This window comes from Canis lupus, chromosome 26, assembly GCF_003254725.2.
Source record: "Canis lupus dingo isolate Sandy chromosome 26, ASM325472v2, whole genome shotgun sequence".
NCBI classification, from domain to species: domain Eukaryota; kingdom Metazoa; phylum Chordata; class Mammalia; order Carnivora; family Canidae; genus Canis; species Canis lupus.
This window is the reverse complement of record NC_064268.1, coordinates 23,217,694-23,233,410: the sequence shown is the minus strand read 5'-3', so window position 1 is coordinate 23,233,410 and position 15,717 is coordinate 23,217,694. Positions and strand designations below refer to the sequence as shown.

Genomic DNA, 15,717 nt, shown 5'->3' with positions numbered 1-15,717 from the left:
TGCCACAAGTGGAATTTCTTGGGTCAAAGGTATGCACATTGAAGATACTAATACCTAGGTACAAAATATCCTATAAGATGGTGCCATTTCACACACACTTTCCTATAGTACATGAGTCCTATATATATTTGATATAGAATGGCATTTACAGTATCTCCTGTAGGATTTTCAAGCCTCGTGTTTGCCACCATATGCCTAGCAGCACCGAGTACAGTGCCTCACACAGTGGCCACCCAAATGTTTGTTGAATGAATGACCAGACTATGTTCCTTGAACCTCTCTTCTTCACAGTCCTGCTGCTCCATGGCCTACCGGCAGTCTTCTGGTTCTCCAGGTCCTTAAGCATCCCATGTGTCTCTACCAGCAGTTATGTCCATGTGCCAGGATCTGTGAGCATTTAACTGCATTTAACTCCTTTAATACAAAGAACCCACACAGACAGCGCTTCCATTATCCCCATGTAACAGACCAGGAAACTGAAGCTCAGAGAGGTCAAGTGCCTTGTCCTTGGTTCACACAGCTAAAACTGGTAGAGTGAGGATTCAAACCCACCAAATAAGCACCATGATAAACCAAACTTATTAGAGAGGGAAACCCTGGCAGGATGGTCAGAGATTTGGTCCAACTTCGTCATCAGAAGATGCGATGCGTCATCAGAAGATGGCCCCAGAGAGGTATGCCAGCTGATGCCAGCATTTAATGGCAGCATAGAGAGGACCCTAGGGGCAGGGAGTGGCCCAAGACCCGTGGGCTAGGGTTTTTCTACCAGCTGAATCCAGGGCTTCCCTATAGTTAAGCCAGTCAGCCTCCCTCTCTATGATTTAAAAATGGAATTAATGGGGTGCCTGGGTGGCTCAATAGGATAAGCATCTGCCTTCAGTTCAGGTCATGGTCCCAGGGTCCTGGGATCCAGCCCAACATCAAGCAAGGAGCTTGCTTCTGCCCTTCCCCTACCTCTCCCCACCCTGTTCATGCACACAGACTCTCTCCCAAATAAATAAATAAAATCTTTTTTAAAAATGGAATTATTGGGGCACCTGGCTGGCTCAGTCAGTAGAGCATGTGACTTTCTTGGATTTATTTAAGTAATCTCTACACTCAACGTGGGGCTCAAACTCAACCCAAGATCAAGAGTCGCATGTTCTACCGACTGAGCCAGGCACCCTGAGCATGAGACTCTCGATCTCAGGGTTATGAGTTTGAGCCCCCACATTGAATGTAGAGCTTACATTTAAAAAGAAAAAAAAAAAAATAGAGAAAGAGTGGAACTACTGATTTAGAAGTTAAAGTGGAAAGTAACACCTTCAATTGTACCTCATGTTTTGTAAACCAGAGTTCTTTGGAAGTTAATGGGGAACCCAAAATAATGGAATCTGCCGTTCAGATGTTTGTAGAGGACTCTGAAGTGGTCTCAACCGACAAGTGAAGATCAGGTATAATTAACAAAGCACTAGATGCAGAAGCATGTCTCAGGATAATTTACATTTATTTATTGATGACTCCAACATACTTCAAATGTGGCAGAAGTCAAAGAGTCTGTCAGGTGAAGCTGTTTCTTGCCAACAGCTAAAGGTGGTTGATGAAGAGTAATCTGAGCATCATCTTCAAGCTGAGGCCCTGGTTCTGGGCAAACAGCTGGTGCGTGGATCTGGTCCTTTCAGCGTGGGTAGGGGTGTCCAAGGAACTACTCCTTATTCTCATACTTGTGCTTGATGTGTTTCCATAGCTTCTGCATTTTAAAGGCAAGAACCACAAACTTTTAGCTTTGTCTCTCATATTTTACAGCTACTCCTATTGTTCTGGTCTCTAAAACAAACTTAAGAGAAACATGTACCATGTCTGGACAGTTGGGGAGGGCAAACTGGAAGCAACACTAGGCTTGATGCATATACTTAACACTTGTAAACTGCTTTGATGTTATCAATCCCATGTAAAGTTAAGTGGAAAAGGATGATCTTTCTTTTATGGGAAACTGAGGTAAAGAGACTGAGGTAATTACTCAAAAGTTCACAATCATTAGGGAACAGAGCCTCGAAGAGGTTGTCAACTTCCAGGTATTACTCAAGAGGTCCTAAATGCATAGCCCCAAATAATTCACATTGAACCATTTTTTTATTTCCTTAAATCAATGATCCTTGGGTCAGGGATTAGTTGGATTCTCATCCCCACCCCCTTTTTAAAGATTTTTTTTTTTTTTTTTTAATAATCTCTACACCCAACATGAGGCTCACAGGGAAGTGAGATCAAGAGTTGAGCACTCTACTACTAAGCCAGCCAGGTGCCCTTAATTCTCATTCCTAAAAGCACAGATTGGTAAGCTGACAGCATACTTAAAGCCCTTTCCCGAAGACTGGGAATGGCCAGCAGAACTGCTTGCAAGAGATTGAACAGTAGTACAACACTTTCATAGCAGCAAGTGGTCCTGGCCACAGGCCGAACAGCATTAGTGGACAGGGTCGGCCTGGGCTGTAAGGTCAGACAGCTTCAAATTAAAAACACAAGTGAATGTTGAAACAAGGTTATATGCAGGAGACCTTCCCTAGTATGAGCCACAGCGTAATGATAAAAAGCATGTACAACAGCTAGCAGTGTCTGCACACAGTGAGTCTAAAAGGTGTAGTTATTCCCTATCTTCCGCTTTCACTTTCTCCTAAGGAATGTAACAAATGTTATTTTTTTGAGTACATCACCAACCAGGTACTGAGGTACCTTGCCTGCATCTCATACAATCCCCACAGTAGTTCCCTACTCTAGTTACCATTATCTCTAGATCACAGATAAAAATGAAGTTCAGAGAGGTTAAGAAACTCGCCCAACTGAATGCCACAGTTACCAAGGTGACAAGACCCAGTATCCTCATGCAGAGCTCTCGGATTTTATATTGTCTCCCAATCGTTGTTACTACCACAATGTCTGCGTGGGAATCCTTGGAAAGTGAAGAGTGCTGTATCTGAAAAGGCCAACCACAGTACCTAAGAAGCTTTCCTTTTCATGACCCCTGCACTTTTAAATCTGCCCTTGAAACCCTCAGAGGAGACTGGGTCCGGGTTCCAGCCCAGACTCACCCTGATGGTGTAGCCCTAATCAGTCCTTTCACTGGCCTTTAGTTTTTGCTTCCGCAAATGGACAAGTGGGTATATGGGGTGTAAGACATCAATACTTAGAACCCACCCACCCACCCACCCCCCAGAGTGGGATCATTCAATGTTTTGGGATTCACATCCTGCGGAGAGGACATATGCCAGTCGACTAACAAAGACGCCCAACGTTTTCCCTCCTCTTAGTAAAGGTAGACTGGGTCCCACCCCACCTCCACTCCCACTGTCACCCCTCAGGCAGGCCCAAGGTCAGGGATGGCCCAGTCCCTCACCCCCTGGTTGATGTGTTCGTAGATCGCATCCGCGCCTTGATCGAAGGCGCGCTCGAAGAACAAGGCGCCCACGGCGATGGTGAGGGCGAAGGTGGAGGTCCTGCGGAACAGCAACGAGTACAACCTCGCAGTAAACGTCGGGGCCGCCATGTTTCTCCGCTGTCAAGCCTGCGCCTGCGCCGCGGCCGACCATGCGCTCCAAAAGTCCTCGACGTACAACACTCTATGGGATTTGTAGTTTTTCTGAATCTCAGAGCTTATCGTTCTGAAAGACAGAGGTAAGTGATGGCTTGCGGGGGTAAAAGTCTCATAGGATTCAGATCAGGACAGCCCAAATAGTGTGGTAAGATTTGTTACCCAGTGTTTCTCCTCAATAATTTCTTGCTGAGTGAACCAATCCAGAACTACAGCACCCAGAAGGCCTCGCGCTTCCCTTACCCGCCCCCCACCTCCCGCGCCGTCTCCCCCCGCGTCGTCTCAGCTACTTTGATTCCCAAAGGTTTCTGGGAAGGTCGGGCTGATACTCAAGGAAGGACTACGAACCCCAGCAAGCAGTTCGCGACACCAGGGCGCAGAAGGAGGAGGAGCTCGAGCCGTGGGGCCCTACGGAACCAGGTACTCTACTCTCTTTGGCAGGACGTCGAGGGGCGGCGAGTGTTAGTCGTCTTCTCTCCACGGGAGAATATGGGCTCTTCTTTCCAAGTCCCTGCCCCACTCTGTGGACCGCACCATTTAACGGAACGGGGAGTGAATAAAAGGGCGCCCAGGTCCCCGACTCCTCTGCGAGTGTTTTCTGTTATCCTCGAAGTCCAGGCCTAGAGTTGGAGCCTTTGGCAAAGTTGGGCCCAGGAACTTGAACCCCTTTAACAGGCCTCTGGGGCAGGAGCGGTTCTGCACACGCTTTGCCCCCTAAAACTCTGGCCTAGAAGGGGCAGATCTGGGAGCCATTCATTCTTTCTTGGGAATAGAAATAGGGGCTTTGGTATACTAGTGCCGTTCAACTGATGTTTTCGGAGCGCCACCTCTGGGCCATGCCCTGGGGACCTAGCGGTGAGCAAGTCCCTGCAGTCATGGAGCGCTCACCCAGTGTGTGGATAGATGCGGAGATGTGGTAACCACAAACAAGTAATACTCTAAAAAGCAAAAGGCGGGTTGATTGAGGAGAGTCTGGCGGTGCAGTTTTAGAGTGCGGAGGGAGACACTTTAACCAGAGACGGGAATGAATGGAAGTCGGCCAAACAGGAAAAGGTTGGTGCAAAGAAAAGGCTGCAGGAGTCCTGGAGTGCTTTAGGGGAGGTGGTAGGGCTGACTGTGAAGAGGTGGGCTTGGGTCAGCTCATATATGGCCTTGTAACTCATACTAAGGAGTCTTTTTTATTTTTAATTGCTCTAGGAAGCCCCTGAAGGGTTTTAAGCTGGGATGTGACATGATCCAATTTACATTTTGGCTGCTTGATCATTCTGGCTGCTTTCTGGAGAACAGATCAAAGAGGGGAAGTTATTGTGTTGGGTAAATTGAGACGGGATGATGATTTAGACTGGGATATGGATTAGAGTAGTGATCAGATTTGGGATGTATTTTGGGAGGCAGGCCAGATGGAAAAAGCTGACAGATGCGTGTAGGGGTGCCGGAAAGAAGAGTGGAGGATGGCATCTCTTTTAAGTTTTGACCTTAACAACTTAAAATCCACAGGGATGACCTTAAACTGTTTGTCATGTTAGGTTTGACCTTTCTCTTAGACATCAGGTGGAGATTCCCAGAGGCCCGTGGTAATTTGGATCTGAAGTTCAGAGGAGAGGTCTGAGCCCGAGATAAGTCATCAGCATCGGTACTGAAAACCAGGAATTAGAGGCCTGAATTTACCATTGACTGGGAAAAGCAACAGAAATGCCTGATTGGGGAAGAAAAATGTGAAAAGCCCTAAAACCAGGATGAGTTAAACATAACTGGGGTTATTTTCTATTTGCAAAACATCCTGGTAGCTCCTTGGGGCAGAACGTTGTGAAGCTTCTAGGAAAGGATATTTATGCCGTGCTAACAACAAATCTGGCCAATGGGAAGTTCAGAGAAAGGAGGAATTACTTTAATAAGGATGAGTTAGGAAAGACCACAGGGAGTTAAGTTACTTTATCGTTTTTTAGTTAATTTTCATTTTGGAGCAACAATTTTGAAATACCAAATTTTCTTTAAGCCACTTACTCAACTTAGAAATTATTCTATACATATCATAAATCTAGAAAAATAAGAAAAATGACCTTTACTTTTCCTTTGATGTTTGAACTCAAGTTGAACTAACCTTAAATTCTTTTAAACAGCCCATCTACAGCTTAATTACATTCCTTTACACATTTATTTCACTTATAAATTTGATTTTCTTTTTAAGTACTTAAGGTACATAACCTAACAAGTATGATTTTCTAAGAATATTTAAACATTACTAGAAAATCTAATAAATTAAACTTACAAACATAATGGATTTCAAGTTCTTGTAAACAGTTCAATACTTTTAACAGAGACAAATTATTTTATGTCACTGGTTCTCAGTCTGGGAAGCTAAAAATATATATATACACGGGTGTCATCTCTGACACGAAATGAGGATATGGGGGGGTGGCGTCAGTAGCTTTCACAGTACTCCAGATGATTCTAATATGAAGCCAGTTTTTTTAATCATTGCTGACCATTCAACTTGAAATGATGGATCTAATATTAATTACTGATACATATTTTATCAATTGCCTAACTGAAGTTTAATACTGAAGGCGGCATTAAACCGCTGAGCCACCCAGGCTGCCCATAATTAATGTATTTTAAATTGGAATATCAATGCTTATCTGTCATACTCAACATGTCAGATTATCTTCAGTGTTATACTTTTAAATACCAAGTATTTAAAGCCACCTGGGGGGATCCCTGGGTGGCGCAGTGGTTTGGCGCCTGCCTTTGGCCCAGGGCGCGATCCTGGAGACCCGGGATCGAATCCCACGTCGGGCTCCCGGTGCGTGGAGCCTGCTTCTCCCTCTGCCTGTGTCTCTGCCTCTCTCTCTCACTGTCTGCCTATCATAAATAAAAAAATAATAATAATAAAGCCACCTGGGTGGCTCAGTGGTTGGGCATCTGCCTTCGGCTCAGGGCATGGTCCCAGAGTCCCAGGATGGAGTCCCACATCAGGCTCCCCTCGAGGAGCCTGCTTCTCCCTCTGCCTGTGTCTCTGCTTCTCTCTCTGTGTCTCATGAATAAAATCTTTTAAATAAATAAATACCAAGTATATGCTGATTATTACTAAACTTAGGTTAGGAACATCAATACAATATGTTTGATTTATTTTACTACCTCTATTTTCAATTTAAACTTACCTGGAGCATGACAGGATATCTAACCAGTAAGAAAACAGCTTTATCCATTCTAATGAATTGTGTTTAGCATTCCAATCGAGTTGGGTTTACCCTTTCAGTGAGCTGAAATTATTTATAATCAGACAGATTTCTGACTGAGACAATCCAAGGGTTGTGTCTACCTAGAGTGACTGTCCCCATCAGAGGCTGTCTTTGGGATGCAGGGAATAGAGAGGTCGATGAGCAGGAGAAGCTTGTTCCCCCAGGCTTTGTGTCTTAAGGGGTACCTACTAGAGGGCACTAGATTCACTGATTAAAATGCAGATTTCTGGGCCTTGCTCCAGATCTGCTGAGTCTGAATTCCTGGAGATCTGACCCAGGAGATTTCATTTGTATGAAGCTCCTTAACCAGAAGTCCTGAAAATCTTGAGCAGGAATCATTCTAAAAGGGTTGATCTGATTCTGCTGCTCAGGGTGGGGTGAACTGAAGAGGCTTGTTCAGATGCCAGGAGATGAGACCTAACTTGCCCAGAAGTGAGGGTGGTGACAGGACCAGACTGTGGGTAGAAGAAGGGGGAGGTAGAGGCAGTTCTGAGTCCAGGTTTCTGGTTCAGAAGTCTCAGACTATTTTTAACTTTCCTTTTTGGAAGCTCTGGCCTCCTGGGACTTGTAACTATCTGATGAGAAACTCTGTCTCCGGCCTGCAGTTCCCTAGAGCCCAGATTTGGGTTTAGCCACCCTGTGCTGACCCAGGTCTGCTTGGAATCATGGTGCGTTCTATCAGCCTTCAGCCAAGGATTGAGGGTAATGTCTATTGTAGATCTCTTTCAACACCACCCCTGACTGGTCCATCCAGGTGAATCAGGTCATTGGCACCATCCACAGCAGCTTCATAAGGGAGAAGGAATAGTATTTATCCTTGCTTGGCAAATTTCCCACTTTTTTGAAGGGGATTTTTTGAGAAAATTTAAAACAATACACACTAAATGTAGAAACTTAGAAAAATACAAAGTGAGAAAAAAATTTGTACATAATCCTATTATCCAGACATAATCATAATACTCTGTGTCTGCCTAGCATTGTGTGTGTGTGAGGTGGGGGTGTTGGGCAGGAAGTTCTTTCTCCTTAAAAAGTGGTATCATATTGTACAAACTATTGTGATAAGGAGCCATTTTTTTATTTAGCTATATAGGGAATGGTCTCTTTTGATTTGATTTTTTTTTTTATTTGATTTTTTTAAAAAGATTTTATTTATCCATTCATGAGAGAGACAGAGAGGCAGAGGCATAGGCAGAGGGAGAAGCAGGCTCCATGCAGGGAGCCCAATGCGGGACCCGATCCTGGGACTCCAGGATCATGACCTGAGCTGAAGGCAGATGTTCTTAACCACTGAGCCACCCAGGCATCCCTCTTTTTCTTTTTTTCTTTTTTTTTTATTTATTTATTTATTTATTTATTTATTTATTTATTTATTTATTTATATTTATTTATTTATTTATTTTTATTTATGATAGGCACACAGAGAGAGAGGCAGAGACACAGGCAGAGGGAGAAGCAGGCTCCATGCACCGGGAGCCCGACGTGGGATTCAATCCTGGGTCTCCAGGATCGCGCCCTGGGCCAAAGGCAGGCGCCAAATCGCTGCGCCACCCAGGGATCCCTCTTTTTCTTTTTTTAAAGATTTATCTATTTATTTGAGAGAGATAGAGGCAGGGGCAGAGAGAGAGAGAGAGAATCTCCAGCAGACTCCCCATTGAGCATGGAACCTGATATGGAGCTTGATTCTATAATCCTGAGATCATGACCTGAGTCAAAACCAAGAGTTGGACATTCAACCGACTGAACCACCAAAGCACCTCTCCTTTGACTTGATTTTTAATGGCTATGTGGTAGTGCATTGCACAGATGTGGCTCATGCCTTACTCTTGATCCTTGCAAACTGTGGGCTCCTTCTGTCCAGTCGTTTTAGGATAAGATGAGGATAATGGGCTTTGTGAGTCATGTCATTGAACCCCTCACTCCTACCCTGTAGGGGAAACTGAGCAGCCTGCCTATATGTAATGGGCAATGTTTAACTGTCAACTGTTCTTACTGTTGGACATTTAGATTTCAGTTTTAGGACGAGCTACATTGCACTGACCACCTTAGTACCTAGGTCTTTGAGGTCATCTCTGATCATTTCCTTGGAGGAATTCCTATTGGATGTAGGTGCCTCTCCTTGGTGCTCTCTGGCACACAGCTTATCACCTAGTATTTTTACTAGGGGCACATCTGTCAGCCATCCCAGCATATATTCAGTGCCCCTTCTTGATGAGAGTAGAGACTTTGTGTCATGAGGTGTGAACCCATCTGGCAGAGAGGAAGTGTTCAGCAAATGTTCGGCTAGTGAATAAATAGCTGAAGGGAACCATTGAACTCAAAAGTTATGCCTGTGTTGGACGGCTCTTTTGACTCAACTCAGGAGTATTTTGGGATATGGGGCACTATGGATCTGTGACCATCACATATTTTAAGGTGATTTAGTTTTTCCATTTGTTTATTTCACTGTATCAGTAAGCTATTGCTGCATAACAGAGTGCCCCAAAACCTAGCAACTTAACACGACAAATCTCTCATACAGTTTCTGAGGGTCAAGAATTTGGAGTGGGAGTATGGCTGGCTCAGTCAGTGGAGCATATGACTCTTGACCTCAGGGTTGTGAATTCAAGCCCACATTGGGTGTACTGCTTACTTAAAAAAAAAAAAAAAAAAAAGAATTTGGGGAGTGGCTTAGCTGGGTAGTTCTGGCTCAGAGATCCCATAAAGTGTCAGTCAAGCTATCTGCTGGGGCTGTACTCATCAGAAGGCTTGACTGGGCCAGAGAGTCCACTTCTAAGCTTATGCACATGGCTGTTAGCAGGAGGTTTTAGTTCCTTGCCACATGGGCCTTCCCATAGGGCTGCCTACAATATGACAGCTGGCTTCCCCCAGAGTAAGTGATCAGAGAAAGAGGCACCAAGATGGAAAGCATATTGTCTTATCACCTGATTTTGGAAGTGACATATCTCCATGTCTACTATGTTCTTTTAGTAACACGGTCCTGATATAGTATAGTTTGGGAGCAGACAACACAAAGTGCAAACCCCAGAAGATGGCCACAGAGGCTGGCTACCACATCCAAATGTGTACTGAGCACCATCAGCATCCCAGGCACTGTGCTAAGCATCTAGTATCCATGATTTAATCTTCATAGTAATCATATGGAATAGTATTATTACTCCTATTTGCCAGGTGAGGCCCAGGGAGTAAGTAGTTTGCTGAGAGTGTCACAACCTAGAAATGGCAGGGATGAGATGCAGATGTGGGTTGAATGATTAGAGTAAGGACTGGCTTAGGTAGCCTGTGTGACGTTGGGCAAGCTCTCACCCCCTCTGTTCTACAGTCCATCATCTTCCTTAGACCAGCATTTCTCTGAGTGTGGTCTGTGGTCTGTGGACTGTACATCAGTTTTCTTAGATCCTGGCCCTAGCCCAGACCTGCCAAGTTAGGATTGCTGGGGGAGGGGAGGTGGCGGGCACTGCCTTATAGTGCTGGGAGTATGATGATATACATGCCTTACCCAGGGGGTAAGGTCAGGATGAGAGACATGTGTGGTCGCTCCTAAGCACTGAGGTATCTGAGGGAGACCTCTAACATAACGGGACTCCTATTAGGGAAGGCATCTGGAGCTTCCTGGCACTTCTGTTGGAGTTGGGTTCTGAGTGGGTAGCTTGCCGGCCACCCCCACAGGCAGTTCCGATGCCATCAACTCCAGACGGCAGGCATATGTGGCTCTGGGACATTGCTGTGCTCCTAGCGGGTGTGCAATAAAGCCATCTTCTGGCTGCCGTTTACTGTTTACCTGGGGTCTGGCAGTGCCATAATTAGAAGAAATGACAGGTGAGCTTCAGGGCAGCATGTGGTGAGCACAAGTCCTGGATAATTATTACAGTGCGCATCCCAGCCCTTGGCCACGGCCGAGCTGTTGGCTTATTTTAGCCTTGTGCCAAAGACAGCTCTGTACCTGAGACACACACAATGAAGGGAACCAAGAATATCAATGAAGCACAAATCTCTGCCCCACGACAGCAGACCAGTGGAATGGAAAGAGAAAGCGTTCGAGGCTCAATCAGACCCCAGAGGCAGTGCTGGCTCTCCACGCCTTGGGTGTGGGGTGTCAGCATATAGCTTCACAGCGTCAGGGTGGGGTCTCTCCAAGAGGGTGTGTGGTGGTCCTCTGTGCCACTGGCCACCAGCAGCACTCAGGCTGATGAGAAATGACTGTTACCCGTGTGTCTCCCAGTCTTGGCTTTGAGCAAATTAGGAGTATTTTTGAACCCGTGTCCTCCTCTGTGAAATGGACACCTTGCTAACTACTCAGAGGGTCTCTGTGAGAGAACAAAAGCCAGGTGCCTAGCATGCAGGGATCCCATGCTATCTTCCCTCACTCCATCCCACTGCCATTCTCTTTTTTTCCCTTTTCCACCCCACATGTCTCAACTAGTAGGTAATCTTTTCCTTGAGCTCAGAAGACTGAAGTCAGGTGCCACAGGATGGCAGTGGTTTTAAGTCCGTAGAGCAGGGCTCTGCTGGAGACAGAAGTCCTGCGGGGAGGGCAGTGGTGGCAGCGAGAGACCCATATTTGGGGTCTTATGTGTCTTTCTTCTCTTCCATCCTTATCCTGGTCCCTAGATCCACCCTTGAGAGGAGGGCCTGGGTCTGGAAGCTGTAGGTGAGCAGAGGGTGAGAGGCCTTGTGTTCTGCGGGCTGCTCCTTCCACAAGCAATTGCATGCGTGAGGCCCTGTTCCTGGTGCTGGGATGCAGGAGGATGGACAGAATTCTCGGTCGTGGACAGTTCTCTGCCTTCATGGAGCCTGTAGTCTAGTGGGGAGGCGGTACACAGGACAGTACACCAGCAGGTGAGGTGAGACGAGCTATGGAAAACAGTGGGTTGTAAGGGGGCGTGAAAGTGCCTGCAGCTGCCACTTTGGCCACAATTTTAAGTCCGATGGTCAGGGCAGGCTCACCAGGAGGGCAAGGGAGTGAGCCACCTGGATGGTCATAGTACCAGCAGTTATAGCCTCTGTTTTTTGAGCACTAATTATGTGGTAGACATCCTAATATACTACTGCCTTGGTCAATCCACAGTAGCAGTGGGATCCCTATTTTATAGTTAAGGACATATGCAGGGAGATGAAATAACTTTCTAGAGGTCACCTAGCTGATAAGTGGCAGAGATGGGATTCAAACCCACACCTGTGTGATCCCAGAGGGCCATCCCACTAGCCTTGCCTGCTGCCCTTTGGCCATGAGGAGCCACCTTGTCACCTGGTGAAGCTCCAGGGAGCCAGCAGATGCTGTTGCAAACATGGACCTGGTCCTTAAGAGTGGGTGGGTGGCACTGCCTGCGTTCCCAGCAAGGGAGTGCGGCTTGATGGTTCTGTATCGGACAGGGCCTTGCTTACATGCTGCCCAGTGCACCAGCCTCAGAGGATGAGGATGAATCATGGCAGAGCAGGCCAGCTTAGTCAGCACCCCATGCTGGTGTCTGGGCGCCATCAGAGATGTCCAGCTGTCTCCACCCCCCTTCCCTGACCTCCCACTCAGGGCTGCCAAGTGTGGTGATGCAGGCTGTGCCTTGTGCAAGGACACCTGGCTGAGGGGTGAGTTGGAGTGAAATACGCTCTGCTTGCCAAATTGCCAAATAAACTCTGGCAGGGCACTGTATCCGTCTGAAGGATTCTGCACCCACACCTTTTCCTAATGTGCATCAAGGCACTAGAGAGGGAAGCAGCTGGGTCAGGAGCTCTGGAAGTTCACACATGGCTGCTGCCTGGGTGTGATCACTCACTTTGCTAAAGCCCAGCTCCTGCCCAGGACCTCTACCTCCATGGGGATAGGCCCGTTAGGTGGGTAGGAAGCACTGGCTGCCCTGGAGCTTATCTGCTCTCCAGACACCATCCCCAGGCAGTATGGGCTCTGCAGAGCTGCTGTTCAGGGCAGGCATCCAGGTCCATTGTGAAGGCTAACGTTCCAGTCCCACCCCTGCCTTGTGCTATGTACTTTGGGCAACTCACTTCCCCTTTCCTGGCCTCACTTTTCCTCATCTGTATATGGACCACCTGACCCCAGTGGTCACTTGGACACCGACATCCTGTTCCTTGTTCTGAGCCTGTTTTCTGAAATATGGGCTTTTGGAGACCTATAATAATGATGGTGATGTGACTATTGTTTCTTGAGGGGCTCCTGGGGGCCATATGTGGATGATCTGATTCTTAGAACAATCCCTGAAGTGGGCACTGTTACTACCCCAGTTTTCATAGGAGGAAACTGAAGCCAAAAGTTAAGTAATTGCCCAAGATCACAGAATTAAAAAGAAGTGGCACCTGAATTTAAATCTGGATCTGGAGAGGCCCTTAGAGATCACCTGGTCTAGCTGCCTGCCTTCTGCTTCACATGTGGGGAGACTGAGGCCAAGAGTGGGCAAGTGACAGAGCCATAGCCTTACCTAGCAGAGCTGGGACTAGGGCGTGGGGTCCATTGAGCCAGCCTAGACAGCTGAGCACCTCCGCTGTGCCCGATGCAAAAGGGTAGTACTGCCACTGCACCTCTCCGCTGAGGCTGGTTTGTCCTCTGCAGTTTGCGCATGTGAGAGAGAAGGGGAAATGTGAACACACACAGAATCCGCTGCCGAGGGGCTCCTCATTTAGCTTCATGGAGGCTTTCCCAGATGATGGAAGTGTGGACACCATGAGACCTACCCGGTCTTTCCTGGAAGTGTGTCCTGGGACACCCCACAGCATCCCTCTGAGCCTCAGCCTTCTTTGCAAATGGGATTATAATCCATATGTCTTGGGTTTTGAAGGGGCCATGTGGTCTGAGGGGTTTAGTGAGTGATTCAAAATGAGAGCAGTTAGCAGTATGATTTGTTAGGAGGAGACTTTTGTAAGTGATTAGGGGTGTGGGCTCTAGAGCCATCCTGCCTGGATTCTGAACCCAGCTTGGCTGCCTTCCAGCAAGCATTGTGACCTCAGCGAAGTCATTTTGCTTCTTAGAGCCTCAGTGCCCTCATCTGAAAAGGTGTAGTAGGTCCTACCTTACAGGTTGTCCTGATTAAATGAGATAATGCATCATAAAGCTTTTAGCCTTGTGCCAGCACGTAGTAGGTACTCGGTAAATCAAATAATAGGAAACATTTATTAAGCACTTGCTCAGTGCTGGACATGATTTGTGCCATTTGTATTTGCATTACTCTTTCATTAACAGTTCATTTGGATTAGCAAACTTCTGTGTACTGCTCCCCCCGCAGTCAGCAAACCTGTCAGACCCATTGTCTCACCTTCCGGCAGTGAGAAGAGAGGCCTAGAGAGTTCCAAGGTCACAAGGCTGGCTTCCCAGTGCCCTGTGTGGTTTTGTCCTGCTAAGTCTGCTGCAGAGCCACCGCTCCATCTCTGCCTCCTGGAGGGACACCCTCCCCTCCCCATTACTCTCCGGAGCCAGCAGCTCCTCAGAGCTTCAGGCTTCGTGAATGGCTTGGTTAAGCACTCGGCCGTTAAACGTTCATCTCTTACAATTTCAATCCAATTCCTATAAGTTTATTGGCAAGACGGGGTGTATTAGAGCTGCCAAATTTAATATATCAAGTCTGTGTGTCTGGGATGCGGTTTCTCAGCAGTAATAGGAGAAGAGAGGTTTTATACGTTTTCATTTTGAATGACTGTCTGTTCCTGATCCCATTACAGCCCTTGACTTAATGGCTGCTGTCCCTGGTGCCACAGGAACAGCCTTCTCCATCGGCCCACCTGGCTGCCTGAACTGTCCAGGAGGCTTGTTTGTCTCTGTCTCTCTCCCCCTTCTCCTCTTGCCAAGATGCATTCTCCCATCCATCTGCCCTGTGGTCAGGTCATGGCCATATCTTTAATTTGCTAAGTCCCGGGAGTCAGGCTTTTGCTGCTAGTGTTGCTTGGGGAAGTCACTTCCCTTCCTCTTCTGAGCCTCAAGAACCTGCTCTGGGAAGTGGGGAATCAGATTATAGGATCTGAAGGGTGAAGGGGCTGGTCTGGGCTTAGCCTTTGCAGATCCCACTTAACAGCCCAGTGTTGCCCATTCATCTTCTGGTCTTGTGTCAGCAAACTGGGGACCCCAGGGCTGGCTCTGACACTCATAGAATTGCCCCCTGCCTATGGCTGGAGAGCTCCTGGGTCAGGTATGGCAGCTGTGGTCACCATGGCTGAAGGGTCTTAAGAAGCTTAACACCCTGAAACATTCTCATTTCCCTCTCTGATTGGTGGGGACCTGCCACCTAAGAGTTTAGCTAATCTCCTTGGGAACCTGTTTGCATTTCTGCCTGAGCCCTCTGGCTTCTGTAAGCTTTGAGCTCGCTATGGAAGAGAGGACACCCAGCAGTGGGATTTTTAGGGCATCTAAGTTTGCCTTCTGCTTATCAGCTGTGTGACCTTGGGCAAATCACTTTCTTTCTCTGAACCTCAGTTGTCAGAGAAGAATTGGGAATAGGAGAATGGGAATTAATCCATTTACACAACAAGTAATGGTTACCTACTCTGTACCCTGCACCACTTTGAGTACTTGAAGCTTCAGCAGTAAACAAAACAAAAATATCCCCGCCCGCATGGATTTATATTCCTGTTGGGAGAAAAAAGTAATAAACATATCAAGTGACTTATTACTTCAAAGGTGATAAAAATGAAGCAGGGAATGGGGAAAGCTAAGTACAGCGTTCTGCAATTTTACATAAAGCCGTCAGAGGAGATTACTAAGAAGATAGTATTTAAGTGAAGATTGAAGGAATCGGGTGAGCTGGGGTGGCAAGGAAGAGCATCCAGGCAGAGGGACCAGCAGGTACAAACACAGGAGGTGGCTGTGTGCCTGGTGTGTGTGAGGAGCAGAAATGAGACTGATGTGGCCAGATTGGAGAGATGAGGAGAGAAGAAATCAGAAGTGGAGTGGGGGTTGGGGGGAAGTGGCCAGTAAAG

At 47.0% G+C, this 15,717-nt stretch overlaps 2 protein-coding genes across 6 annotated transcripts in view; one reads left to right on the top strand and one right to left on the bottom strand.

Moving 5' to 3' along the window:
• Positions 1-1,469: 1,469 nt before the first annotated feature.
• Positions 1,470-3,751, bottom strand: LOC112676792 (cytochrome b-c1 complex subunit 9). Of its 2 annotated transcripts, XM_035706453.2 has the most exons (3): positions 3,371-3,579; positions 2,834-2,950; positions 1,470-1,729 (listed from the first exon to the last, which is right to left on the bottom strand). In XM_035706453.2, exons 1-3 carry the CDS (start codon positions 3,518-3,520, stop codon positions 1,685-1,687), a joined length of 312 nt encoding a protein of 103 aa, XP_035562346.1. In that variant the 5' UTR covers positions 3,521-3,579; the 3' UTR covers positions 1,470-1,684. The 2 variants fall into 2 exon arrangements, with proteins under 2 accessions (XP_035562346.1, XP_025330282.1); XM_025474497.3 differs by lacking the exon at positions 2,834-2,950 and having other exon boundaries at positions 3,371-3,751.
• Positions 3,752-3,850: 99 nt separating this feature from the next.
• Positions 3,851-15,717, top strand: part of ZMAT5 (zinc finger matrin-type 5) — a 26,826-nt gene continuing 14,959 nt past the window's right edge. The window contains exons 1-2 of one of the 4 annotated variants that reach the window (XM_025474494.3): positions 3,870-3,985; positions 11,416-11,643. The gene's annotated coding sequence lies outside the window, so the exon portion shown is untranslated. Of the gene's footprint in view, positions 3,986-4,418; positions 4,619-5,109; positions 5,199-11,415; positions 11,644-15,717 lie in introns of those variants that run through there. The other 3 variants (XM_025474492.1, XM_025474496.3, XM_025474495.3) reach the window with 3 other exon arrangements.

Bases quoted from the DNA above. Each gene is read 5' to 3' on its own strand.
- LOC112676792 (XM_035706453.2), bottom strand. From the start codon at position 3,520: ATGGCGGCCCCGACGTTTACTGCGAGGTTGTACTCGTTGCTGTTCCGC. The intron at 2,951-3,370 runs GTGAGGGACTGG...TGGCCTTTTCAG, and splicing joins ACGAACACATCAACCAGGGG to ATACAGCACTCTTCACTTTC. The intron at 1,730-2,833 runs GTAACTGTGGCA...TTTAAAATGCAG, and splicing joins TACTGGGTCTTGTCACCTTG to AAGCTATGGAAACACATCAA.